We start from the raw sequence: 11997 nt of genomic DNA, 5'->3' as shown, positions 1-11997 counted from the left end.
ACGACAGTGGTCGGTCTGATCTCGAAAGGTGACGAGGCAGCCTACAGGGAGGAGGTCCAGAAACTAACGGCATGGTGTGAGGACAACAGACTGCAACTCAACATTGCAAAAACAAAGGAGAACGTCATCGACTTTAGGAGGAACAAGACTGTGCCACCCCCCCTCTACATCAGAGGTGAATGTGTGGAGAGGGTCCACACGTTCAAGTTCCTGGGAGTACAGATCTCCAATGATCTCTCCTGGACACACAACACCACAGCAGTGGTAAAGAAGGTTCACCAGCATCTGCACTTCCTGAGGATCCTCAGGAAATTCAACCTGGACAAGAAGCTGCTGCTGGCCTTCTACCAGTCGTCCATCGAGTGCCTGCTGACATAATGTGTCTCCACCTGGTACAGCATCTGCACTGAGGCAGACGGAGTGAGGCTCCAGAGGACAGTCAAAACGGCGCAGAGCCTCAGCAGAGCTCTCAATATCGTCAAAGACAATACTCACCCAAACTCACACTTGTTTGACCTGTTGCCCTCTGGCAGGCGCTACAGGTGCATCAAATCAAAGACTAATAGACTGAAAAACAGTTTCTTTCCGAGAGCCATCATCATTCTGAACTCTCACACACACACACACGACCACCCTTACCTTGCAGAACAGCGACGTAATGTGTTTTATTTATCCAATTGCGTATTATTTTCCATCACATTATTCTCTTATTTATCTAATTTATATATTTGATTAAATTGTTGTTGTATTGCACTGGAGAGGGGAGCTCTCTAATCTCGTTGCACACTGTACAATGACAATAAAAGGAGTTTTGATTCTGATTTCTGATTCTGTACAGTGTTGTTATTTTTATTGTTTTAATGATGTGGCTACCTGCGATGGTACCTCCAGGCCTGGCGGGGTCGCTGCGACAATCAGGTACAGTAATGCAATCGGCACTGAGCACAAGTCTATAGCGTCTGCCACTTTTAAGGTGAGAAACGTCTTTTCACGCTTTTTTATTTCTTTTTCCAGCTTGGCATCAAGTGTACTTTTTGATGTCTCGTACACACGCGGGACTGGATAATGTCGACGCTATGACAAGTTAAAGAAGCGGCGGCCGAGGTCGGCCGTGAGCTTCTGTTTACGTCAGCTTCCACTGAGGAATGCTAGCTTTAATTCGGTTGCTGTCAAATTATCTTTATTTAATAGAACATTTTCGCCAGCGCTTCCTCTTAATACTTCAGGTGAGAGTTAAACCACTTAGATAAGGTAAGCTTGCTTCTTCTTAATGTTAAGCTGCGGTAAAAAATTTACATCTCGTCAGGTGAAAAATCATTGACGTCGGCTGCAATTGAGCTACAGTATTTATTAAAGTATGTACTTACTTACTTTACTAATGTACACTCGAGTACGTACTACAGAGGGATCTCAAACTCAACTTAAGTTTGGGCGACTGGAGATACAATACAATACCCTGAAAACATACAGGTATAATTAATCTGCTGATTATCTTGTGAGCATCGTATAGATAACTTATACAATATGTAAAGAAGGAAACGCGAAGAGCAGCCACAAGTCAGCGGGATTGTATTTTGCATAAAAATCAGAAATACATAACTGTACAATACAATACAATTTCATTTATGTAGCGCATTTCACAACAGTTTGAGCTGTAACAAACCACTTTCCATATGATGTGATATGAATTAGCAGGAAATTAGAACAGAAATTAAAACAAAAATAGATACAGAAGAACTGTAGAACAGCAACAGTCGCATGTTGAGTCGAAAGCTAAAGAATAAAAATGTGTCTTCAAACGAGTTTTAAAAGTGGACAGATTGGTGGCTTGCCTAACAATTAATTTATGGAAGCTCATTCCATAGTGAAAGACCGGCAACAGAAAAGTTGCAATGCCACCTAAGGCTTTGTTTACTCCTCAGTACCTCCAGCAGCATTTGGTCTGCAAACCTGAAGCAGCAGGCAGGTGCGTGGGGGTCGAGGAGCTCAGAGAGGTACGCTGGGACGAGGCCATTTAAAAATTTGAAGATGAACATAAGTATCTTAAAACGAACTCTAAAGTGCACTGGAAGAAAGTGAAGAGAGGCCGATTTTGGAGTTAGGTGAGCCGTCTTCCAGGCTCCAGTTAAAAAACGAGCAGCAGAATTTTGCACTAGTTGAAGGCGCTGGACTCCCTTCGGAAGCAACTAATTTTGGCCGCTTGTATCCGAAATCTTGTTCTTTTGGTCACGACCCACAACTCATGACCATAGGTGAGTGTTGGAACGTAGATTGACCCGGAAATTGAGAGCTTCGCTTTTCGGCTAAGCTCCTTCTCCACCACGACAGACCGATACCCCATCCGCGTCACAGCAGATGCTGCTCCGAGCCGCCTGTCGATCTCATGGTCCATCTTCTCCTCACTCGTGAACAGGACCCCGAGTGTGCTTTAAACTACAAAAGCTGCTAAATAAAAAAAGACAAATTAGAATTTCCTAATTACTACTGTATTGCTTTACCAGGAATGTAAATGTCTCAGGATAAGGCAGACCAGGAGGACGAGCTTCTTGCCCTAGCAAGTATCTATGAGGAGGAGTTCCATCGAGCAGAATCTGCCCAGGGAGGAGAGATCCAGCTCTGTGTGAAGCTTCCCCCCGATTTCAAAGTTGTTGTCAAAGGTACCATGGGTGCAAAGTGTCAACCTAATGATTGACTGAAAGGAGACACTAAGAACTAGAGTGGGCTAACTTACAATATTAGTCATTTTACATTAAAGATTTATGTAGCGCAACATTGGTCTAAGACCAAACACCTGTCGATGTAAATCTATCAATATTTCATGGAAGAGAGAGATGACAAATGACATTTAGATTTTTAACTGATGCAGATTCCCTTCCATCAAAGCTAAAAAAAAAAAAGCCTGTCATTTCGATCAATATTTGTTGAAATATGTCAAAAACATTCACTTTTACCATCATACAGATGCACCCCAAAACTATAAGAAGTGCTGAGTACAATAATGGGCTCCCCGTATATGTTAAAACAGGAATTTAACCTTAATGTAACCCAGTATCTGATATATCGGCCTTTTCTCTTTTCATTTGTGTCCGCTGTAGTTCTCTCAGGCCTCCTCTTTTCTTGAATCTTTTGCAGGGGAGAAGCAAACCGAATACAAAATCAGCTTCTTACCTCCTTTGGTTCTCAACTTTGAGCTTCCTGAAGACTATCCATCTACAAATTCGCCAATATTCACTGTGAGCTCAAAATGGATGACCAGAGGACAGGTGTGACTTTATGTAACTTCAGAAAATGGCAGCAGACCTTTTTTTCACTCACAACCTGTTTTATTCATAATTATTCCCCCTCCTACCTCTCATTCTGGTCAGATGAGCTCCCTGTGCAGACGCCTGGATGAAATATGGGAGGAGAACCTAGGCTGTGTGGTTCTCTTCACGTGGATTCAGTTCCTCAGCGAGGAGATGCTGGACTTCCTGGACATTCAGTCGCCCCTTATAGTTGCCAGGCATGAAAGTAAGGCAAGCGGGGAGCGCAGCAGGAAAGCCGACCACGCGGCCTCAGGTATGAATGGAACGGTTTGGTGAATGCATGTAGGAAACTTGTGGAGTTAAATACCTTCTACAAGGTTAAGATTTTGCTACAAGGCTCCACTTTTGAGGAAGAATAATCATCATTCCGTATCTGTTCGGGTTGAACAATGCACGTTTTGATCGCAGAGGCTGTAATTGTAAAAAACTGCTTCATTTTGGTCGATAGGCTAAACAGCAAGTCAGTGTTTAACGTTAACTCTGTAGATAATTATTTTATGTTAATTCATGATTCATTTGCCTTTATTTTAGCCGAATTCTAACCTATAAGACCCAAATATTTTTGGATAATTTGGAATCGGATATTGTTTATCATACCGATCAGTTCATTGCTTGTATTTCTTTATATATGGAAAGAGGGCTTTGAAAAACTTGCATATTGAATTGCAATCAAAATATTGAGGAAAACAAATTACAACTCTAAATTATTCAGCTCTAGTACTTCATATTATTAACGACTGCCACGCTTGATTAGTCACTTGCTAAGAAGGATTCTTTTTTATTTTATGTTGTTTATTTTATATTGCAATTTGGTTCAGGTGTGACACAACCCGGGAGTCCTTGCAATAGCTCGGAGAAGATGAAAATAGAGCTCAAGAAGAAAAAGTGTGACCAGCAACCCTCTTTGGCGTCTCCCCTGCTGGACCCGCGGGCCGTTGTGTCTGTGGACACGCGCGTCGATCTCCTACCTCATCTGTTGGACTTTGACGAGGCACAACGGCAGAGGGTGTTTGACAGCACGCCGTTCTGCTGCGGCATCTGTTTCATGGAGAAGCGCGGCGCCGACTGCCTCTGCTTTAAGGTGTGCCAGCACGTCTACTGCAAAGCCTGCATGACGGAATACTTCCAGATCCAAATACGGGACGGCAATGTGCAGTGCCTTAATTGCCCCGAGCCCAAGTGCTCCTCTATAGCCACACCTATGCAGGTACCACGCTGCTCTATTGTCTCTATGTATAGGCAGTGATGAATGTTTCACCCTCCACTTTGTACTTTGTCACTAGGTCAAGCAGCTCGTGGATGAGGAGCTGTTCGCCCGCTACGACCGGCTGCTGCTCCAGTCCAGTCTGGACCTCATGGCCGACGTTGTGTACTGCCCCCGTCACTCCTGCGGTACAGCGGTCATGGTGGAGCCCGACACCACCATGGGCATCTGCTCCGTCTGCCAGTATGCGTTTTGCACGCTGTGCAAGATGGGCTACCACGGGGTCTCTCACTGCAAGATCCCCGCAGGTAATTTGATTGATGTACGCCTTTCATTGCAATCGTCACAGAAATTGATATTGCAGTGGAATTCATTTAATTCAGTAGGATAGTTTGCAAGTCATTATATAGAAATTCATTAAACACTTAAAATTGTTTTCAGCAAGCATTTAATAATTTAATTTAATAATTCGTGTGTAAACGAAAGTAAACTTGATAATAAATCTAAAACCAAGTTTTCAATACTTTTTTTATAGTTAATGCTGAAATTGAATGTCTTGTGTACTAAATGTATGGTATACATGTTGGCATCTGCCTGGTAGAGCTAGTGTACGACATAATGTTTATTGTCACTGCTCACTAAGCTCAAGTTTCAAGACTTTTGACACTTGATTATTTAAGTGTATATTGTATTATTATATTATTATTATTTTCAGAAATTTGGGTTTCATCTCCAAATTATTCCACTTTGGATGTTCCCCTTAAAGCAGGGGTGTCAAACTCATTTTTGTTGACGGGCCACATTGTACTTATGGTTTCCCTCAGAGGGCCGTTATGGTTGTGAACCCATATAAATGTATGATCACCTTGCGTTATCACGTACACACAAGAAATTGATGGAAAGCCAGTTTTGAAATTAGAAGTTAGTAATTGTTTGTTCAACAATTTTTCAATTTATTTTAAAAGGGGCCGATCGGTAACAAAAAAAATGGCACGTTCTCATTTCTCAATGTTGTTAAATGTGAAGAAAATGTGCTAGAAACAGGAAGTTGATGCACATAATATGCCCTTTGCGGGCCACATAAAATGAGGTTGCGGGCCATACCTGGCCCGCGGGCCTTGAGTTTGACACCTGTGACTTAAAGTAATTTGGTCATTGTCTATCTGGTTGTCATTGTCATGTGCCACAGAGGAATTGCGCAGTCTACGAGACGAGTATCTGTCTGCCACAGCCGAGGGGAAAAAGTTTATGGAACAGCGCTTTGGGAAAAGGGTGATCCAGAAAGCCGTGGAAGAGTCCTTTAGCAGAGATTGGCTCAATGAGAACTGCAAATGCTGCCCTTATTGTGGCACCAACATACAGGTTGGTGCGCCCCCTGTTAATCACAGGGAGCTACTACAAGACACACACTATGCAATTTTTCTTACCCAAAAAACAGTTCCCGGATACTTAAGGTTTTCTGACATCCATCCGTCAAAATACACAAAGGATTAAGTCTGACAGCACACATAACCTCCACTTGACACCTTCATCAAAATCATGTGGTTTTGGGTAGGGCGGGTCCATCTTATGCAAATGCTAAGTACAGCTTTCATTATCATGGCAACCGGGGACTTACAATGAAGTGCGCATGACTTACTGTTACCAAGTTTTTGTTATATCTTGTGACATTTTGCAGTACAATAGCCTTAAAAATATTTCCTTACAGATAATTCATCCATTCATCATCTGTACCGCTTCTCCTCACTAGGGTCGCGGGGGGTGCTGGAGCCTATCCCAGCTATTTTTGGGCAGTAGGCGGGGGACACCCTGAACTGGTTGCCAGTCAATTGCAGGGCACACAGAGACGAACAACCATCCGCGCTCACACTCATACCTAGGGGCAATTTAGAGTGTTCAATCGGCCTGCCATGCATGTTTGTAGAATGTGGGAGGAAACCGGAGTACCCGGAGGAAACCCATGCAGGCACGGGGAGAACATGCAAAACTCCACACAGGATGGCCGGATTGAACCCACGACCGATGCTGTCTCTCACTGTGAGGCCATCGTGCTAACCAGTCGGCTACCGTGCCGCCTTCCTTACAGATAATTGATTGAAAAAAAAAAAATTATAATAATAATAAAAATGCATCTGAATTGCAAATGTCGCAGAGCAAAAACACACATGCGACAAATACCATAACTTCTGCAAACAACCCTGGTTAAACATAGCTCCTCCCTGACATACAAAACTCTTCCTCACTCAGTCGAGATATATTACTGCAACATACTTTCTTAACACTAAGTACTACTTTCCTATTAGCCTTCACCCAACCTAGCTGATTATCATAGGCAGAACAAAAGAAAATAGGCTTATTGACTTTATTTCACACTTTATAGGTGCACAGAAACTGGAAACCCAATTAGTATACAAATATGAAAAAGTACATTTTCCATACGTCCCATTTTAACTAGTGACTGCTTTGAACTTGACATGATTCCAGTAATGTGTCCGCACGTGCATGCGTGCGTGTGCGTGTATGGGTGTGCGTGCGTGTTTGTGTGGGGGTGTGTTTGCATGTGTGTGTGTGTGTAGAAAGTGGACGGCTGCAACAAAATGACGTGCACATCTTGCCGCCATTACTTCTGCTGGCTATGTATGGGCCTCCTCAACAAAGCCAACCCATACAGTCACTTCAACAACCCACACTCGCCCTGCTACAAGCAGTGAGTCACTCCTTCCTCCTCACGTCAAGACACCTCCATTTTATCTAAACTACACACTCCTAAATGTCTTTTCTCTCTCTCTCTCTTTTTCTCCCTCTCTCTCTCTCTCTTCTCTTTCTCTCTCTCTCTTTCTTCCCCTCTCTACGCCTCTCTCTCTCCCTCTCTCTCTCTCTCTCTCATTCTCTTTCTCTCTCTCTCTCTCTCTCTCTCTCTCCCCCCTCCCTCTCTCTCTCTCTCTCTCTCTCTCCCCCTCTCCCTCCCCGTTGCCATAGACTCTTCCAAGGTGTGGATCTGGATGAAGAAGATGCCTTATGGAGTGATGAAGACGACTGATGTTCTTTATTAGTGCTCCCCGCCTGAATGCACTTTATCGTACACCACAGTCTTTATTTTCATCTTTTGATTCTTGCGGTGATGCGTTTTTTCATCATACACACATCAGTCACTTCATTAGGTACACTGTATTAAGGTGTCCAAATAGGATATTTGGTAGAAAGCACTTAGCCTTTATTGCGGAAGCTATGTGGCTTTATAAAGCATACACCTACATTTATACCCCTAAGTATGATTTAACCAATACAATTAAATTTATTATTACACTTTATGAGAATCTTTGAGTTTATTTACTTTTCATAAGACTTATCTAAGATTTGGTGAGTAGAATAAATTGCTCTGGCATGGCCCACGTGCCGTACATTTCATACCCTTAATTACAAACATAAGTATTGCACTAATAGACGATTCGCATTCTTTCATGATCTCATTTTGCACGGGAAGGCCAAAAAAATCGTGATCTCACTGCGGTGTGCCCACTTTAGTGACAGTGTATGTCGACACGGGTGTCCCCGAAGAATCTACATGCTTTCTGGCCCGCAATTGCTCATGTATGCTCGTTCTGATCTAGGTGATTGTTGACATAGATACAAGTTTGATTAGTTAAATCGAAAACAATATTATGTTTAAGAAAGTTAAATGCCCCAAAAAAATAAACTGCCCATAAACATGAAACAAATGAGTAATGGGCAGTCAAAGAGTGAGTATTTTTTTGGGGGGTTGTGGGGGGAAAAACTCTTTATATGGTGTTATTTACAAAATACAATTGGCATATTTTAAATTCAGTATTTGTCTTTTGGAGATGACGTTTTCCCCCTAAAGTCCTTTAAAAACCTCACTAATCCCATATTTTACATCAGGTCTGATTGTGTCACGTGTGGTTTTAAACATTGTTCGTACAGATGAGAGGCTGTTTGTAGCACATGGTGCCAAAAATTACTTTCCAAAGGGGAGCCATGGTTTAGATAATTCCTCATTTTTGTATGCTGTTTTTACCTGAACAGACTGGAAAGTATTTTCAGATCATGTTCAAGCAAAAGACTTTCTTCATTCTTCAAACCCCTATCCTGTCATCACGTTTGTTTGTTTGTTCAGCTTCAAAATAAATGTCCACCGTCTGACGTTTAAATCATGCATCCAGTATCCGTCATTTGAATACACATTAAGGGTTTGAAAAATCTCGAGTCTTCTGCTCAGCCAGTATTGAAACAAGTGTTTTGCTTTATCTTTGCTTCTTTTCTGATATCACCACACAAGGATACAAGTGATGGCAAAGAAGGAACAGCCGGAACACTTATGTACACATTTATTGGATTTTTAAATCCAACAGAACTTATCCATACTATATTATACCTCCAGATGTCTCTGAAACGATCATAAAAAAGTGAAACTATTTCTCTCAATTCAGACCAAATGTTCAACCTCAGCACTAATTTTAAAAACAAAATTTTCAAAAGGAGGTTCTCAAACTGAGATTATGGGCCCCAAAAAACTAGCCCCAGGTAAATATTTTTTTAATGTGGATTTTTCATTCATGTTTGTTAAAGATTTATATGTTCTGCTACAATAGAAGTTTATGTACCAGAGTGTATATCTCAGTATAATGGCATGACATTTATTTATTTTTACTATTTTTGGGTCCCCCTCCACTGACTTCAAATTATGGTGGTGTGTGTGTCCGCTCCACAGGGTGTCTTGTAACCTGCAGTGTGACCCATATTTAGGCTCGTAATCCAGGTGGTGGTGCTGTGTGACCTGTGTGGGAGCAACAATGAAATACTAAAGAAACAAAAGAGCACACGTTGGTGCCTGAGACTGAAAAGAGACGACAACATTGTGTCACCCCTTTGGCTAGAGTTGCTGACAGGGGATAACCCTTTAAAATGGCCCCCCCTCTCTCCTGTCGTACACCCCCTCCCATCCGCACACACACTAACTGACTGACTGCTACTATGCCCCTAAAGACATATCTTCTCTCATAAATATAGGAAACCGTCAACAACAGCAGCACCTGAAGACCACGGAGGAAAATCAGCAAACAAGTGTGATCGCCTCTCTGAATCGAGATAGCGCTCCAACTGGGGGGAACAAAGGTCAGTGTGGGATCATGGGACACAGCCTTGGAGCTCAAACGTTAATCAGGAAGTTCCCAAAGTTTGGTGGCACAAATAATAAACATGCTCGATACAAAGTATTCCACTCAGTATGCTGATACTGAATTAATTGATCAATCCGAGAATGTTGACAGTAATTCTTTTAGATAAAAATGTATTTTGTGCTGTCAAGCGATTACATTTTTTTAACAAATTAACCACAAACATTTACATAATTGATGGTGATTAATCATGTTTTTCAATTACAATTTTTTACAAATGTTGGAACCGTAATTAATGTAATTGTAATTAATGTAGAAAAAAATCTAATAGTATATTTCTACTCAGACTGTTCTAATAGCTTTCTTTGATCTTTGAATATGATTCATTTCCTGTAAAATCAGGAAAAACATTTGAACAATACACCAAAGAGAGTACAACTAATATGGTGTTTGTTTTTGGCTTTGCAAAGTGTGCAAATTATTTAGATTTTTCCAATGAGCCATCAAGCAAATTTTTAAAGTAAAAGTCTGTCTTTAGAACAGTAACTCACCTCAAAGTTTGACTGCACAGTGAGCAGAGATCAGCTGCTACAGAAATTAAATACCACTGTGTTCATTATTTTTATTGTGCTGTACAATTTAACTTAATCTCCATCTCTTTAACTTTGACAGCCCTATTAAAAAGTTTAAAATTTTTTTTTATTGTGATTTCAACCAGCAGTTTTGCTTTGACTTTTTTTGTGACTGGGGTGATTCAAGACGTTTCCTTTAAAAATGACACAAAAGCATCGTCATTCTGATCAAATGTGTTATTCATAATTCTATAAATATATAGAAATACAAAAATTTAAGGACCTTATATTGTCTTTAAATGACAACATAATTTGCCAATATTTTCCAATGTTTTTTTACAGTCCTATAAAAATATAAATAAACATATTTTCTATTATAGTTTCTAAGTTGAGAATTATTTTATTTCTATATACCTTTAGGAATATAATATGCATATAAATTACAATTCCCTTTGAAGTTGTTCTCGAAAAAAAGTCACCACGATATTTAGATCGTATTTAATAATTTTAAAACGTTCCCAATGCTAAAACCTAAATAGCCGGTTGCATCTCTGTTGCTTCCATACAGGTGAACAGCTCCATATTTAAAATTGAAAAAAAAAACATAAACATAAATATCTGAGAAGGCCTGCTGCAGCCCCTTGTCTGCTACGTTGAGAAGTGAGCCAAGCTGCCATATCATGATCGAGAGTGAAAGAGAGCTGTCTGCCATGGTGCAGGAACTGTGGGATAACGATGTGAACAGACTACGCCCTGGAAAGGACTACAGGATATCCTTGCAGGTGCACTACACACATGCATACTGGTATTAAACAGTTTACTGATAAACACAGATTACTTACATCATTTTTCAATTCAATTTATATATTTATCTGAATTATTGTTGTATTGCACCGGAGAGGGGAGCTCTCTAATCTCGTTGCACACTTGAGTACAATGACAATAAAGGGATTTCTGATTCTGATTCTGATTCTGATCAGGTAAATCAGTACAAATAAGCCATACACAGTGTTACAGCATTTTATTGTACTTGTGTCCTTTTTTAGGGCAAAGCTGGAGACATGGCCATCAACGACGACGACAACGACGGGGCCGGATATCCTCTGTTCAAATTTGTCGATGAGAAAATTTTCCAGAAGGAGACTTTTTTAGGTGAGTGATCATCATGTAGCGTCTTGGTGCTCAGGAACCCGTGAGTTGAGGAACTTGATTTAATTTTGACAAGTAGTCCTTTACCGGCATCTTGTTGCCAATTAACTACCTTCATCGGAGTGATTTCGGGAGTTTTATTTTGACAAAAAGGGCTGCTTTGCTGTAAGCAATTGGGAACCTTTTTAAGAGGGAATTAATTACTAGCACTTTTGCAATTACAAAAAGGTGCACTTTACTCAACTGCAGATGGGTGTTGTTGTCTATAAGGGAGTAAGACACTTAGTGGTACATTTGTTTTACTCTGGGTGTACTCTGCTTCTCACCTGAAGTTATCTCAGTAGGCTTCTGTAACCCAAATGACCACAAGGTGTGTAGGAAATAACTGGATGTCCACGAGTGCGACATCCTATCTTGTATGACAAGTTGCTCCAGTGATGACCCCTTAGCTTCCAATCACATAGCCTCACAGCAAAGCTTTTTTTATCCACTAGTATAATCTCCTTATGACGAACAGAGGCACGTTGCATAACTGCAGAACACGCAGAGTTCATTACACCCGCCCTGCGGGTACAAGCAACAAGGCCACGCCCCTGCTTGGGTCATATGACCAGAAATCGCTTGGAAGACTT

General features: G+C 41.0%; 2 protein-coding genes across 5 annotated transcripts in view; both read left to right on the top strand.

Moving 5' to 3' along the window:
• Positions 1-866: 866 nt before the first annotated feature.
• Positions 867-8678, top strand: rnf14 (ring finger protein 14). 4 transcript variants are annotated; one of them, XM_088279906.1, is made up of 10 exons: positions 901-918; positions 1015-1226; positions 2502-2657; positions 3133-3263; positions 3366-3558; positions 4124-4512; positions 4589-4817; positions 5699-5871; positions 7086-7216; positions 7489-8678. In XM_088279906.1, the coding sequence occupies exons 3-10, from the start codon at positions 2510-2512 to the stop codon at positions 7547-7549; spliced, it is 1455 nt and encodes a 484-aa protein (XP_088136032.1). In that variant the 5' UTR covers positions 901-918; positions 1015-1226; positions 2502-2509; the 3' UTR covers positions 7550-8678. The 4 variants fall into 4 exon arrangements, with proteins under 4 accessions (XP_088136033.1, XP_088136030.1, XP_088136032.1 ...); XM_088279907.1 differs by lacking the exon at positions 1015-1226 and having other exon boundaries at positions 867-918; XM_088279904.1 differs by lacking the exon at positions 1015-1226 and having other exon boundaries at positions 897-973.
• A 154-nt stretch (positions 8679-8832) lies between these two features.
• Positions 8833-11997, top strand: part of endou2 (endonuclease, polyU-specific 2) — a 7209-nt gene continuing 4044 nt past the window's right edge. The window contains exons 1-3 of the mRNA XM_088279908.1: positions 8833-9642; positions 10785-10998; positions 11263-11368. Of these exons, the coding sequence (XP_088136034.1) occupies positions 10897-10998; positions 11263-11368 (208 nt within the window). The 5' untranslated portion in view covers positions 8833-9642; positions 10785-10896. The remainder of the gene's footprint in view (positions 9643-10784; positions 10999-11262; positions 11369-11997) is intronic.

The sequence above is a fragment of the Idiotropiscis lumnitzeri genome, chromosome 17, assembly GCF_059441095.1.
Source record: "Idiotropiscis lumnitzeri isolate Australia: NSW breed Sydney's pygmy pipehorse chromosome 17, RoL_Ilum_1.0, whole genome shotgun sequence".
NCBI classification, from domain to species: Eukaryota; Metazoa; Chordata; class Actinopteri; order Syngnathiformes; family Syngnathidae; genus Idiotropiscis; species Idiotropiscis lumnitzeri.
Note: the sequence above shows the minus strand (reverse complement) of the source record. Positions and strands in the feature narration are given on the sequence as shown.

Bases quoted from the DNA above. Each gene is read 5' to 3' on its own strand.
- rnf14 (XM_088279907.1), top strand. From the start codon at position 2,510: ATGTCTCAGGATAAGGCAGACCAGGAGGACGAGCTTCTTGCCCTAGCA. The intron at 3,559-4,123 runs GTATGAATGGAA...AATTTGGTTCAG, and splicing joins AGCCGACCACGCGGCCTCAG to GTGTGACACAACCCGGGAGT. The intron at 5,872-7,085 runs GTTGGTGCGCCC...GTGTGTGTGTAG, and splicing joins ATTGTGGCACCAACATACAG to AAAGTGGACGGCTGCAACAA.